A 16,270-nucleotide genomic window follows, 5' to 3' on the forward strand; every position below is an offset into this window, starting at 1 on the left:
ACTGCAATTACAAATGCTGCACCTTTATGGAAACAGCACAGCTGTGGCTATCACATGAAGTCATTCAAAAATGTCTTTCACACAGTATGAAAAAGTTATAGTTCCATAAATACTAAAAAAAATAAAAAAGGCAAACTGATTTTTTTTTGATAATTTATTTTACAAAAATCGAGAAACATTGGAATAAATGTACAGAACCTTTTTTCAGGTGCCCACAAGTGTCACTGATCCAGGAAAAAAAAAGTAGGGCTTCACATGATTTATTTCCTGAAATATTAACATTTTTCCAACCTGTATGAACTTAGGCGTTTTTACTGCCTTGCGCCCTTCCATGTTACTACTGCTGCCTACACACTGAAATTCAGTGAATTTTTGTCACGCGACTGTTGGGCTCACCTGAATCAATCAAGATGTCTCAGATCCGCTGAAGACCGCAGATTTTTTTGTTTTTTGAATGATCTGGATTGAGTAAACGACTATTTTTTGGCGAATTTTTGAATGAAGCATGTATAATAAAATGATTTGGATGAAAAATCACTTTTTTAGGCTTAGTTTCGTCCTTTTTTCTACCGCTAAACCGAAGTCGGACATGTTGCATTCAGGGACCGTCGGAAAATTCAAATTCCGACGAAAAAATAGGTTTTTAAAGCTTCCAGCTATGATAAACGACTGAATTTTGGCGATTTTTAAAAAAATACATGTCTTTCTATCCTGCCGGCGGGTTTGGGGTTCAGGGGGTTAATAAACTTAGACATGCTGATTGAGATATCTGTCTCTTCTGTTCAGTGTAATGTATGGCCGAACCAGACTCAGATGCAGCCTTTCAATTCCCCTACTTTATCTTTTGTCATATTGCAATTCCCGGTAAATATCTGAAAAAACAACAAAGAAAATCTCTTGGACTTCACCCTCTGAGTCGACGGCGGAGCTCTGTGAGTGACGATTCGACGTTCAGGAGGCAGCCGTACTGTAACCCCTTGTTTCCACGCAGAAATAAGCATTTTTCTCTGTTAGGTCTTGACTTTCATAAACAAGGTTTGGGAGGTGAGACTTCTCAGAACAGAGTGCTACACCTGTCTGCAGTGATGCCGAGTGCCAAAATATATTCAGAAATATGCAAATGGTGAAATGTGGTTGTGTGTTCTGCTGCAGAGCCGTGGAGCTCTGAATGGTTAACAGCAGGGACGCGCCGGGCTGGGGGTAAACATGAAAATGCTCTATTGTAATTTTCAATCTGTCACCTTCCATGATGAATTGCAAACATAATCCGTCGTATAAGAGCATGAGCTAATGTTAATGTGACACACGGGGCCTGATTCGAAAAACAAAATGACTTTGAGAACAGGTAGGGTGACATATTTCTGTGAAAAATGCATTCAAGTTATTTTGACCGGTAAAAATTAAGGCGGCAGGTTTTTTTTTTTTTTTTAATTTCAAGTGTTTTTTTTTTTTTTTTTGTTTGTGTATTTGTTTTTTTTTTTAGAATCAGCTCAGGTGAGTCACAAAGATAATTTTCCACGCAGACTCAGAGGAACGTGTGTGCATGTAAAACGGGAGGATATGATTTAAGAAAAGAAAAAAAAAAAAGGGAGGGAGGGTGGATGGGGTGTGATGCTTACCAGCTGGGGGTCGATTTCGCCCACGGAGCGGCTCTGCACGGCGTCCAGCAGCTCCTCCAGCTCGCTGAACGACAGCTTGCTCAGCTTCAGCTTGTCCAGGGCCAGGTGCTCTCCGTGGAACAGCCTCCTCCACAGGTTGTCCCTGCGGCAGTGGCCCATGGCCTGCTCCACGCTGGCCTGGATCTGCCTCCGGGCCGACGCCACCTCGTTGTTCAGCAGGGGGAACAGAGGGGAGGGGTACAGCAGGCCCTGAGCCTCCGTCCCGCCACCCGACGACCCCACCAGAGGGTAAAACTCGTTGCCGTCGCTGGGAGCCGAGACGGCGGCGGCCTCGGTTGACGTTTCCTCCCACAGGTCGTGCTCGGCGCCGCGCGACTCGGCTCGATCCGGGGGCAGCCGGCCGCCCAGGTCGGCGGGGTCACGGTGGATCTGAGGAAGCTTCTTGAAGCGCCGCATGTCTGCCGTCAGCCGGGGAAACAGCTCCCTCTGACTGGTCATGATCACGTAGAACCGCAGCCTGAACACGCAGGCGGAGGAACACAGTGCAGTCAGTTTACACAGAGCTGTGTGTGTGCCCTGAAAAAACTCAAAATCTTACCAAGATTATTTGTCTTATTTCAAGTCAAAAAATATTCCTAGTCAAAATATCTCATTACACTTAAAATAAGACATGATCACCTCAGAAGTAACTTGTTTTTAGACAATTGTCTCTTGTTTCTAGTGAAAATTTGCTTGTTTCATTGGCAACATTTGTTTCTTGTTTCTAGCTAATTTTCACTTATTTCAAGCGAATTTTCAGTTTTTCCACTGGCAAATTTTGCCAATGAAACAAGCAAATTTTCACTTGTTTCAAGTGAATTTTCACTTGAAACAAGTGAAAATTGTCTAAAAACAAGTTACTTCTGAGGTGATCATGTCTTATTTTAAGTGTAATGAGATATTTTGACTAGTAATAAGACATTTTTGACTTGAAATAAGACAAATAATCTTGGTAAGATTTAGCGTTTTTGCAGTGTGTCAGCAAGCATCAGAGAGTTCAAGATAAATTTTTACTTTTTTATATTTTTGACCATCGTTTTCTCATTCATTCATTCTTCATTCATTACAGATAAGTATAAAGTGAAGTGCTATATATTTGGTCGAGTGCAGAAATAGGTTTTAGGCAGAAGTATGTTATTATTAAGATGATTCGATTAATTGTTAGAAGTTTTAGTGGTATTATGGTAGGTGGAGCTGTAATAAATCCACCCATTGCTTTTTCCTACAAGCAAGTTCAAGGATTTTCTTGCATTTATATCTCAGCTGGTACAAATGACAAGTAGAACCTGAGCTGGCTTAATCTATAACAGCCGTCCTCCCGACAGGTCGTGAAGTGTAGCCCGTCGGTATAAAAGCAACAGAGGGTTCAGTAGATTTAGGGTTTCATAACATCAGAGGTGCTGGCTCTGATGCATAGGAACTTGTATGGATGAATGAAATTTGGAAAAAAAAAAAAAAATACACTCTGTTCCTTCTACGAATCAAAGTGTGATGGATAAAGATCAAAACGTATTTGTGTTCTCCAAAATAATCGCTTTCCCAGAGTCCCCCGAGGCAAGGGGGGGGTGAGTGTCACGTCTTTAACAAAAACGGCGTCCTCACCTTTGGGTGTGTATGTGGTATTTCAGCCATTGTATCTCTACAATCTGTTCTTTCATATCTCCTTACCTCAGCAAATGCCTCTCCCCCTCCGACTGCTCCTCAAACGGAGCGGCATTATGGCACACCAGCAGGGACACATCAAAGTCGTCATGGTGATGCAGGCCTTCCAGATCCTTGTAAGAGCCGGAGCTAAAGGAAGAAGGGAAAAAAGAGAAAAGAGAAGAAGAAGAAGAAGAAAATGAAACGGCTCATGCATATTTCAAATGTGATCTGGAGGTCTTGTTTTGTGTGAGCAGGCGCTGTAAATGTCTACCTGTTCCACAGAGCGACGAGCGCATATTCATGGAGGTCAGCGCTCGGGGTCCCTTTCTTGTTGTCGGCGGTGACGGAGGCCTTGGACATTCGCAGCGGCTTCATGCCGTACGTGCTGGCGTGGTCAGTGATGTAGTTGTAGAGCTGGTGAGCGGTTATCATCCCCGTGGAGATGGAGAAGCTCCCTTTTGTGAACAAGGATCAAAGAAAAATCAGCAAGACCATCACAGAAATTATCATAGTGGCTCTCAGGTCTTGCTGCCCACCCACCGAACCTTCAAACCCACCATCTGAAAAAATATGAGAGTGGAATCTGGAAGGAAAGCATTGCAAATGACAGTCTTTTATCTCTGTAATGACTTAGACAGACCCCCTGGTACGGCTGAAACAGCCTTGATATACAACCACTAAAAGTAGAAAGGAAAGAGAATCAAAGCACTTTGGATTTGATTCACCTCTTTTCTGTGGCAGTGAGATAATTTAAAAGCTTTTTTTAGTTAATAGTGAACTGCAGAAAGAGGCAGCCAGACGGGACGGAGTGAGGAAGATGACAGCCAGACAGCGAGAGCTGGACTGAAATTCTCAATGTTGCACATTTAACCTGAGTGCATTATCCCACCGAGCCACCAAACGGTCACACAGCGAGTCAAAGTGTTTGGTGTGCGTCCTTTAGGCACGAGGCACTGCCATGTGGATTCTTGACAAGTTAAAAGAAAAACTCCAAACCTTTGGGCAACATCCCCTTTCCCGACTTCCCCAGTCTTACCCCTTTTCCACCAAAGAGGTTCCAGGGCTGGTTCGGAGCCCGTGCCTGACTTAGCACCGGTTCTTTGTTTTCCCACCGCCCAAGCTCCGGCCAGACTGGTTCCAAACTGGTTCCAGGCAAGCACCAACTTTGAGCAGGGGCTAAACAGGAGCCAGAGAAAGAACCGATGACGTGACCCACCACGTCATTGGTGGGCGGGGTTACAGACCCAAACGGGAACAGCGAACACTAAACGTATAGCTAAACATAGTCGCCGTTCGTTCCGACCACGAATACGACGGGTAGCCAGCAGTAATTGCGTTTTTCACCTCTGGGCCGCAATGTAGGCTTGTAAACACACGAGCTGTACTTGCATCGCTACCATGGCTCGTCCATTTGTCGTCCATGTTGGTTACTGTGATTCCAAGCGAGCGTCTCATACACCCACGTGATCACATTTTATGCTGACGTCATGACGTGGCTCTGACTTGGCTCCGCTTGGCTCTTGGCCGATGGAAAAGCAAACCGGTTCTTTGTTGGCACCAGTTAAGCACCGGCTCTAGCATCAGCACCGAACCAGCACCGGGTTCTTTTTGGTGGAAAAGGGGCAATTGAGACAAGATGTTCGATACCATTTCCACCTCTGTACGTCCACTGGTTCAGTTCCAGTGGGTAGCATTTCCTGTTAGCTTAGCATAAAGACTTGAAGTCTATGGGAGTCATTAGCCTGGTTCCATCAAAGTGAGGAAATAAACCTTACAGCACCCCTGAAGCTGTCTGATTTACACATCGTATCATGTGGATTTGAAATACATATCTTGGAATTTAAAAAACAAATGAGAGCTGTTTGTGGAGAAGTTAATTTGTGCCGGATCCTCCTCTACCTTCAACGGTGTGGTGAAGGACAATAAAACAGACACAGGTGGTGTAATAATTTTTCAGTTTGTGTTCAGTGACTTACTTTTCAGGAAGTAGTTTTTCCCATGTTTAAGTGTCATTATTGCTAGCTTGGTAAAAAAAGAAAAAAAAAAAACCCTGAGCTTCAGATTTATTTAGATTGCACTATAAACATTATTTGCAGCTCAGTTGCTTAAGCAAGGAGCGGAGAGTTTTCATTTATTCACAAGACATTTCTGAAAAGCCGAGTGCTGGCACAAACAAGCCCTTGAACAGAGCACTGCATAGACCAAAGCTCTGTCCTCACAGCCTGAGCTGCAGCAGGACTGACGCCATGTAAACCCCTTTATAACCGGAGTGTTCTCTGATTTGATCTGAACTCTGGGGTGGAAAACCTTTTCATTTGCTTCATGACTTTCTGATGAAGACGCCTTTATCTCGCAGAAACGACAGCAGCCATTCTGAATGACCAAACTCTACATCTTCCTGACATTTTGGAAAAGATCTTTATCGGTTTTCATTTGCTCAATCTTCCATACACGTGAGTATTAAGTGGATGAAACAAGGACATGTACATATAAGTTACAGATGTATCACCATGACGGGCACAAAGAGGCTTTATTTTTCATCAAATTGCTCCATCAGACAGAAAGAAAAAAAACTTACAGCAACTCAGAAGCCGTCTTATTTACACAGTGGATCATATGAATTTGAGAACTTGGATTTCTTTCACAAAACAAGTTTTTAAATTCCCCAAAGTGTTTCTCAAATCCACATGATCCACTGTGTAAATAAGACAGCTTTGGAGTTGCTGTAAGGTTTGTTTTTTTCAATTTGATGGGGCAAGGCTAATAACTCCCATAGACTTCCAGTCTTTATGCTAAGCTAACACAAAATGTCACCTGTAGGAACCAAACCACTGGAAGTACAGAGGTGAAAATGTTGTCGAGCAACTTGTCTGAGTCTGGGTAAGTCGGAAAAAGGAGTATTTCTTTAACATCAAACATTAAACCAAGTCACCTTGGAAGACGTGGTTGCGGCCAAACTTGGGGATGTCTGGGTGATGTGAGATGAAGTCGTCCAGGAAGCTGGTGAGCTGGTAGCCTTGGCGCAGCGTCATGTGGCAGCCCACCAGGTACTGGTGAACCACTCGCAGGTGGAAGTCGTAGCTGAATGAGTGTACATGCATCAGGTCCCGCACTTTATCACACTCCTCAGTGAAGAGCATGGAGAGCTAGAACAGAGGGGCAGATTCATCGTCACTGCCTGCAGAAAGGTTACCTGAAAAACAGTGTCTCTCCACAGGAAGAGAAGCCCCATCAAACTAAAATTTTTAAATGAAGAATGCACCCTAACGCCATTTTCACCCCGTTGATCACAGTGGAAAATTAATACAATCCACCTAGCAAAGTAACATTTAGCACAACACTTATCTCTGAATGGTTATCTGTCCAATAACCCACCGGTAAACCTGCTTTGCATCTGCAGAGGAGATACCCTTCTGTTTCACATATTCCCAGCTCTGTCTGCTTTGTATCCAAGAGTCTTTGCTGTGCACCTTAAGGCCTCCTGCTCTGTTACTCCCATTGCTCCTTTGTGAGCGTCTTTTGTAAGCAACTGAGATATCAATCAAATTCATAATAGTATCTTATTTAATTAAATCCAACATCAAAGTGGGGCTTACAAAAGCATTAATGGCAAATGCAAATGATTGCACCGAGAGGCTACAGCATGCAGTAATTACAGCACAATACAGGGAATTTGGGGGGGAGGGAGCTAAACGCTATTACTGCAGTGACTTTCATCTTGACCATTTTCCTGGAACAAATGCAAATAGCCATTATCAAATCAAAGAGTCAAAAAGAACCCCATTGTTCTCGGAGCGGCTTTTTAGTCAGAGAAAACTTTTACACCCCTGTTAGTGTTTGCAACCTTTTCACAACCTCTGATCTGAATATTTATCCTGACTGGTTCAACACTGGCAATAGGGCAGAGGGCTTTCATTACCATCCAGACCTCACAGATAAGGAGGATTAAGAGTATCTCTTGGGTGGTACAGAGAAATGCTTCACTGAAAAACTCTATATTATGCATCATTTATTCACCCCACATTTTGCTGAATGTCCTAAGAACGTTTAACTGCATGCATCACATAGACTGAAGGTTCAAAAACTGTACTCGTTTCTGGAGGAGCTGATCAGTGACATACACAAACAGCAGCAAAAAGTATAAGAGTGAACTGCAATCCAAGTCTTGATTCAATATTCACATGTTCAAGATATTTAGAACCAGCGTATTTTGGCTAACAAATTGCAATAAATCCGGGCGTCAGAACCTTATGCCCGGTACCTGACCCAGTACCAGGCGTCAGGTTCTGCCACTTGGTTCTTGGTTTCGTGGTTTCATACTAACTCTCCTTATTTATGCAATCATGTATATACTTAATTCAATCCGTATATTTCATTTCATATTCATTCATGTATATTTTTAGTTTTTAGTCTTTATTGTATATATTTAGCCTTTATTCTATTATATTTAACTTTATTATATGTTTCTACTGATGCTGCTGGAACACCAGAATTTCCCTGGTTGGGATCAATAAAGTATATCTATCTATCTATCTAACAAATTGCAATAAGCAATTTGCAGAATATGCTTCATACATGACCTCACTGGCCTGCATGTTCATTGAATTGAAAACCTGCCTCTTGCTTATTCGCTGGCCAAATTCATGCCGTTAACAGGAACTGTCAGAGTTTGACAATTTAAGATGCACAGTTTCAGTTTCTGTTTTTGCTCGCCAGAAGTTGCCAATCAACTGCATTTGAACAGTTCGTCGAATTTTTGAGCTCCGTAACACAAACGTTCACAATTTTCTTTGCTGGACATTCATGCACCTTAGAGTGAGTGAATAATGCAAAATATACAGTTTTTGGGTGAAGTATTCCTTTAAGAAAAGCAAACAGTTTTCTCTTGGTCTGCCTTGGTCGTATTTCATAGTCTTACATGTCAACTCTGACCCTGTCACCTACAGAACCATGAGGCAGAACTCTTCTGGGTGTCCTCTTGAACATGAACAAACATTCCTTTCCTAACCTGTAATCCCTAACCCTATCCCCAAATGTTTTTTTTTTTTATTTTATTTTTTAAATTCAAGTTCTAGCTAGGCAAGTGCCCAATATAGCTTCAACAAGAGGAAACTGTCAATCCGAAGCTAATCTGGGACCAGGACTAGGGCTAATCTCTCGCCATCTTTGCTCAGAGACATCAATGGAAATTTAAAAAAAAAAAAAAAAAAAAAAAAAAAAAAAAACAATGAAATTGACAGGAAAATTGACAGGAGAAGCTTTGATCACGGGTCATCCAAGAAGCAGAGTAATACAGAGGAATACCATAAAGCAAGTTGATTGAAAAAAAAAAAAGAAGGACAAGATCAGCCAATGACAAAAAAGCCTAAAAAATAGAGAGAGATCACATTTATGTCCGTGCCTCAGACATACCTGGATTTACCAGAAGAGTTAGGTTCAGTGAGGAGCTGGATTAACATGATATAAAACTGATGGAGGTTGTCCTGAGCTGTGATCAGGACCACCAAACCTCCAGGAGAAATACATGGGATTTAGCTGGTACACAAAGAAAGTCTGTGTCTTAACCCAAGTGCCCTTTTATAATAAATCCTGAGAGAAGGTATGGCACATAACAGGTTTCCTGGGCAAAGTGAAATTGTGGGTTAATCCCTTGTGTTTACCTATGCATTTTCAGGAAAACAGCATTGCACTGAGGTAAGGGCCTAATCTGCTATTAGTGGACTTCTTCTGCTTGATTTTATCTTCTCAGTTTAAGGATGCAAACAAGGGACATATTTAAACCACGTGAGGTACTGGAAATGACACGGGAAACGAGTCTGGCCTCAAATCCTGGAATCCTGATTCCAGCAAACCCTCACTACCAAAAGAAATGACAGGAAATACTGCAAGACAGTCACAGCAAGGGCACGGAGGAACGCAGTGGCGGTCCACAAAAAAAAAAAAAAAAAAAAAATCACAAGCTGGGACAAACCCAACACCGAGGCAGCAAGCAAGACAAGACAGCCGGCTGAAAATCAAGGAGGAAAAAGAAATGTCAGAATAATAGTGCGGTTTTTGGCAGAACTTGACTCAAGAAAAAAAACAACAACTTTTCATACCTGAACTGGGTTCAAGGGATATCATTTTTATGAGCAAAAACCCACCTCAAGCCTGTAATTACTAATAGCTGTAATTTTGTAACAGTACGTTTGAACCCCACCCAAATCTGAGCAATTACGTGAGAAACTCAAGAAGCCCGAGAGGAGTCCACAAAGGTAAAGCTTTTGGCCGGCGAGGCCGTAACTCCCACAAGCCGGACTGAGGACTTCACTAGGCACAGGAAGCCATCCCACTCCCAAAGAGAAAGACATGGAGAGTTAGAACGGAAAGGACTAGCACTGATGGTAGCAAGCAGAGTGATGGGGAGGGGTGGAGCCTGATTGGAGCGAGACACCCCTCCCTTCAGAGTGGCTGGGACATACCGCGGAGTCAGATACTGGGGCGGCATCTGGAAACGGCTTGCAACGAGGTTTGGTGAGGAGGCTGCCCTGATGGAGAGACAACATGAGGTGGGACTAGGCAGACAGACAGACAGACAGACAGACTGATGGACAGACAGATGGACAGATAGTAAGGGGAAGACAGAGAGGACACTACAGGAATAAAACAGATCAGGGGTTCTCACACTTTTCCTTGGTATGGAAGCCCAAATGGACAAACATTAAGGTCATGAACACCTACTTTTTGTCATCTCAGTGACCCAAATGAGTTTTGTTTTTAACTTAAAAGTAGAATGAGTAGGATTTTCCTAAAATAAAAAAAACAACAATGTATAGATTGATACAAAAATAATCAAAATCATGACTTCTGAGCCACTGGCAGTGTGTGTTGGTGTGTGTGTCTGCAGAGACCCTGCCCTCCGCCTGGATTTTCTTGTTTTGCTGAGCTCGGGACTCTTCTGGGCGTCGGCCTTTGGGCAGCGGCTGTGTAGCTCCCAGCCAATCACAGCACAGCACGGTGCCACATCGACAGCACCACATCCAATAGGAAGCTATGAAAATCGCGGCCATGGAAAAAAAGGAAATCTGGCAGCTTTCACGAAGCACTGAGGGAGAGGAGGAGGAGGACGAAGAGCAAAGGACTTTTGGCCTGTTTTCTTTTGGACAGGTAGGTGGCAGCCTTACATCTCTTACACTTTGGGTGGTCATTTCATTTTGTCGCTATCCTAAAGGCTGAATTATGCTTCAGCGTTAGAAGAGCATACGGGGGTTGTGCGAAGCACGCATTTCCTACGCAGCGCATGTGTGTCCAACATACCTCTGCGAAACACACTGAGCAATCCTCCACCCACCACCCTGTGACGTCTGGTCGCTGCTCTTCTGTACGTCTTTGTAATGGCGAGAGGACGAGTCGTATAGGTGCGGGTACTTGCGCACCTCCTCGGCCAGGCGTTCTTCCGCGAGATCCAGCACTCGAAACGCTTTCAAACACAACCGACGAGTCGAGACACAACAGTTGTTTTAAAAACGGCGCTGTCGGCCAGCACAACAACAGGATGTGATGCCGGTTGCAACGTAATGCCAGAAATGATGTACTTCGGCGGACCAATCACAGCTCTTGTGGGGCTGCGTTGGGTCCGCGAAGTTACAATTTTTGGGAGGCGCGCGGCAAGGCTCTGCGGCGGTCGCACAACCCCCGTAAGCTTCGCACAACCTCCGTACGCTCTTCCTACACGGAAGCATAATTCAGCCTTAAGAAAGGAAAATTTGCTGCTGGCGATCAGTTTAGCCAGGGAGCAGAGGCCAACTTTGAATGTTGTGTTTCCAAACCACAGCAGACAGATCCTACTCATTCTGCCTTTAATGCTGAACTGTAGGACGGTCTACGCTGAAGGTGGACAGGTAATAACGGTGGGAGAGGGAAATGCATAAATTGTTCTCTTCACATGTTCTCCAACTGTGAAAATGTCTAATCAATTAAAGGAATACACAAAATTTTGGGAGCTTGGCACTGTATGAACAAACCTGTGATAGCTCAAATATTAAATAAGATGCATCTGAGTGACAGTTTTGTGGAGGGGTGATTGGGAAAACTTTCACAGAGTCCTGTTTGTGTGAACTGGCAGGGACAACTTTCCCCTGTTTCCCTACTCCACGACCCACAGACCCCTCTTCAGGTGAAAACAAAACTACATTAAAAGATGACACTCTTTTTGTCAGTTCCAAAGCCTGGAAAACAGACGGAGGCAGAAACGTAGGCGTTTTCTCTAACGCAGGCTGAGAGGGATGGAACAGGTGTGCGATGGGACGTGATGAAACCCGCCGCAGGTGGAGCCGCAGACCTGACAGGGCAGGTGGAGCCGCAGAACCACAAACCTACAAGAATCACCGACACACTGAAACGACCGACTTTTCACACGGGAAGCCTGACAGCAAACTGACGTGAGCGTGAACTGTGGGCTGAATGAGGCAAAGCAACAACGCCATTACTATTGAAGTGACTGATAAAACTGACCTTCACACACCCACACACTCGCACATACGGCATGAACAGCAGGTATGAACACACGAGCTGCACTTGTAAAATCTACCCTCTCCCATGTGCACACACAAACCTCGGTGCATCTGCTTCAAAGCCAAATTTGAGACTTTTAACGAGGTATGAATGCGACATGGGATTGAATTTAAAAACAAAAACCGAAACCGGCCCATTTCTGATTGAACGCACAAATCTCCTGGTGAGTTTGTAAAGGATGTATGACAAAGAACACCAGGAAATTAAACGTGAAGGGACATTAATCTGTAATCTGTGGATACTCTGTAATCTGTGGATACTGCTGAAAAACTGCGAATTTCTTTCGGGATGAATAAAGTATCTATCTATCTATCTATCTATCTATCTGTGCTGAGTGAAGTGGTGCTACTCGCCATGTTCAACACTAATCTAAGAGTGGACATAAAGATGGCGTAAGGAATGCGAATAATAATGAAAAACTGAATTTAAGACATTTAATAGGTCAAGGTCGCAGGGATGCCATGGTTCTGGATTTTTTGCGGGAACCTAAATGCAGCACAGAAAATTGAACGCACCATCAAAGTCCTCGGAGACATTCAATTCAAGGTCCAGATTACCTGAAGTTACTCCTTACCGTCACTAGGTGTCACTACAACGTCATGTCAAGAAAAAGTTCTTAAACTGTGAGAGGTTCTTAAGAATTATTTAGCACGTATTTTGCATAACTAACCTATTTAAAATAATTACACTGAAGGGTGAGCTCAGTTCAACTGCTGCACAGCCAGGAGAAATAAAAACACAACCTGAATGTATTTGTTTGGTCTTTTTTTACGGTTTCAGGGATGTTCTGCAGCAGCGATGTATTGAAATAAATCCTGTTTTCATAAGGAAGTGTGCAGTGTATTCACCGTTCTGCAAATATAGCACCTTCAATCTGTTTAAGTGTGTTTTTTCATCAATTTCCACAGTGAATGGCAGAAATTAAAATTATACGATCGCAGAATTAAAAAAAAAAAAAAAAAAAAAAATCCACCATGGAATTTGAGATTTTGTTTTTACAGTGGAATCCTGAGGGGCCTAATTTTAGAGCCCTTAAATTTAGCTGATTCGTTTTAACAATTTTCTCAAGACTATTCAAACACACACACACACACAGACACAAACACAGAAGCTACAATTATGAATGTGTCTTCATTCTCTCAGCCACTAACCAAACCCTTTCACCACCCCGCTGCGTATAAAACCATCATGTCTTTTCACGGGAGCCCAACACTTACATCTCATCTCAGACATCTGACAACAGCAGAGGAAAAACAAACGCTGTGACACCGCTGACATCTTCCTCTGCCTGTGTCACATCAAAGTGCGCTCATCTCCGAAATATGAAAACTGATCAGTCACAAGTGGGAGAGAAAGGAAGCTGTCAGCGCTGTTCACCCAACGGAGAAATCCATAAAAGAGAGAGAGAGAAAAAAAAAAAATCACATCCCCGATTATGCAGAGAACACAGTGAAGGCTTGGCTGACAGAGTACATCCTCCTGTCAGTCACCATCACTTATATAACGTATAGAGTCGAGTCCCTGATGGATCTGTCCTTGGTGGGAGGGCAGCAGTGTGTGCAGTGTAGGTGTGATGACTTCAGTTCAAATATAGCTTTTAAAGGCACAAGGAAAAAATGCGTCTGTTTCTCTTGCCGTTCCCAACCTCAACATGCAGCCATGTGAATACACTGTATGCACAGAAGTATTGGACCACCACCTACACATTACATCCATCACACCTGCAGGAGCTTCTCTGACCTCCCATTCTAAATCCAGAGGCGTTAATATGGAGTTGGTCCCTTTGCAGCAGAACAGCTTCCACTCTTCTGGGAGGCTTTCTGCCAGATGTTGGAGTGTCTGTGGGAGTTTTGAGCCTTTGTGACTCTGATGTTGGACCAGAGGGCCCGGCTCCCAGTCTCCGTTCTAGTTGATCCCAAAGGTGTTGGATGGGGTTGAGGTCGGGGCTCTGTGCGGGCCGCTCAACTTCTTCCACCCCAAACTCAGCCGGCCACGCCTTTATGGAGCTGCTCTATGCACTGGGGCTCAGTCATGCTGGGACAGGAAAGGGCCTTCCTTCCTCAAACTGGTCCCACAGAGCTGGAAGCAGAGAATTGTCCAAAATGTGTCGGTGAGCTGAAGCGTTCAGATTTCCCTTCAGTGGAGCTGAGGGGCCGAGGCCGAGCCCAGAAACACCAGCCCACAGCGTGACCCCTCCTCCAGCAAACTGCACAGTCGGCACAATGCGCTCAGGCAGGGAACGTTCTCCTGGAGGCGGAGAACGTTCTCCTGGAGGCAGGGAACGTTCTCCTGGAGGCAGGGAACGTTCTCCTGGAGGCAGGGAACGTTCTCCTGGAGGCAGGGAACGTTCTCCTGGCGTTCCCCAAACCCAGACTCGTCCATCAGACCGCCACATAGAGACGCCTGATTGGTCGCTCCACAGAACACGTTTCCACCGCTCCAGAGTCCGGCGGCGGTGTGCTTTACACCGCTCCGTCCGCCACTCGGCGTCGTGCTCGGTGATGTGAGGCTGGCGTGCGGCCGCTCGGCCATGAAGCTCCCGGCGCTCAGTTTGTGTGCTGATGTTGATGCCAGAGGAGGTTTGGAGCTCTGCAGGTACTGAGGCGGCAGAGCGTCGGACTCTTTTACGCACTATGAGCCTCGGCGCTCGGCGACCCCGCTCTGTCACTTTACGTGGTGCCGCCCCCTGGTGGCCGAGTCGCTGTGGTTCCTAAACGCTTCCACTTTGCAATAATCCCACTTCCAGCTGATGGTGGAATATCTAGGAGGGAAGAAGCTTCAGCAGCTGACTTGTTGCAGCGGTGGCTTCCTGTTCCATCACTATTCCAGCAGCACCTGGAACTCAGTGAGCTCTTTAGAACCAGACGCTCTGTCACTGATGTTGGTAAAGGCAGACTGCATGGCTGCTGCTGGAGGTTACACACCTGTGGCAACGGGACTGAATCAAACACCTGAATTCACTGATTAAGAGCTGTGGCCCAATACTTCTGTCCATATCGTGTATAGTCTGTCGAGGTCGACCAGCATCACCTCCACTAGGCACTGCAGCTCTGCCTGGCACACTCACTCACAGCCACTTGTAAGTCACTTTCTGTGCTGTATACATGACAAACCACTGAATGTAAAAAATCCTAGTTCTGTAAGGAAAAACAAAAACGCAAAGAAACAGAATAAGCAGCTGCCATGCTCATCTGCCGGTTCCTGTCAGGAAATATTACACACTGTCGAGTAAAGAGCAGAAAGACAGAGATCGTCCAGCAGCAAGCAGCCTCACATTTGTTTTCACTGCCAAGTTTGTCAATGCAATACAACGCTTCTGTTTTTTGTTTTTTTGTTTTTTTTTTTGACTGTTCTGGAAATATATACAGTAATGAGAAGCCAGTTTGAGCAGTGACATGATGTTATAAACACACTGGATGGTGCAACACTGTGAGACAGAAGACGCTGAACTCGACACTGATCTGATGTTATTTACACATAAAGAATTTCTCTGGAAATGCACCAGGATTTGAAACTTCTCTGGTGCTCATGGATTGGAAGAAAATCATAGATACATATCAAACAAAATAGAACAAAACAACAAAAAACAACATACCAACAAACAAACAAACAAACAAAATGTAGAAAGTATTCCTCTAGTGTCAAGAAAACGACTTATTTTTTTGGAAGGTTAAGCATATATTTAATAATACTGTCACCAATAAACTATGTGGACTCCAAGAAGAATAGCTAATAGGGATTTTAATAAACAAACAAGCCAACAAACAAACAGTGGCTTCTGGACTTCTGTACATTCTTGACACCAGAAGTATATTTCTCTGTTTGTTTTTGTATGTTGTTATTTCAAAGTCCAAAAAGGGCGTGGTAACGACCACACAGGAGCTACAAGGAGCTTCATTTTGCATTTTGAATCATCAGTGTGGCAGCGTGAACGTGGCACAGGGACTCAAACTCACATCCTGCCTCTCGGTCTGCAGCCGGCTGCAGGATCACAGGCAGAGCTGGTGTCTTCAGCCTCGCCAGGGCCGAATCTAACTCAGTAAATCACTTCCTGATCACTCACTTTGTGTGTCCAGAGGCTGAACCACTGAAATGTTACTCTGTCCTGCACGGCGGAGGCACCTGGTCGCCTCTGTCTTGTCAAAATTAACGCTGCATTTATATCGTAAACTGCATCGCTTGTTCCATAAAGCAACCCGGCAGACTACCTGACAAAACTCACCTGGTGGCACAGAAAGGAAGAAGCTGTGCAGGTGCTGGCAGAGGCTGTCGGTCCTTAAATAAAATGTCCATAAATGTCCGTCTGGTTTTATCTTTCTCTCTAGCTGACTGATATAAAACAGTTTTATTCAGCCTATAGTCAAGCGGCTGATGACAGCTGCTGTTCTGGGCACTCGACGTCTGGTAGCTCTTTA

At 44.4% G+C, this 16,270-nt stretch overlaps 1 protein-coding gene across 2 annotated transcripts in view; it reads right to left on the reverse strand.

The window, feature by feature from the left end:
• The window catches only part of szt2 (SZT2 subunit of KICSTOR complex), a 156,002-nt gene that overhangs the window by 10,095 nt on the left and 129,637 nt on the right, over window positions 1–16,270 (reverse strand). For both annotated transcript variants that reach the window (XM_030048953.1, XM_030048952.1), the window contains 5 exons: window positions 9,764–9,829; window positions 6,235–6,448; window positions 3,574–3,757; window positions 3,327–3,449; window positions 1,620–2,136 (listed from right to left, as the gene is read on the reverse strand). In XM_030048953.1, coding sequence (XP_029904813.1) covers window positions 1,620–2,136; window positions 3,327–3,449; window positions 3,574–3,757; window positions 6,235–6,448; window positions 9,764–9,829 — 1,104 coding nt within the window. The remainder of the gene's footprint in view (window positions 1–1,619; window positions 2,137–3,326; window positions 3,450–3,573; window positions 3,758–6,234; window positions 6,449–9,763; window positions 9,830–16,270) is intronic.

This window comes from Myripristis murdjan, chromosome 4, assembly GCF_902150065.1.
Source record: "Myripristis murdjan chromosome 4, fMyrMur1.1, whole genome shotgun sequence".
NCBI lineage: Eukaryota > Metazoa > Chordata > Actinopteri > Holocentriformes > Holocentridae > Myripristis > Myripristis murdjan.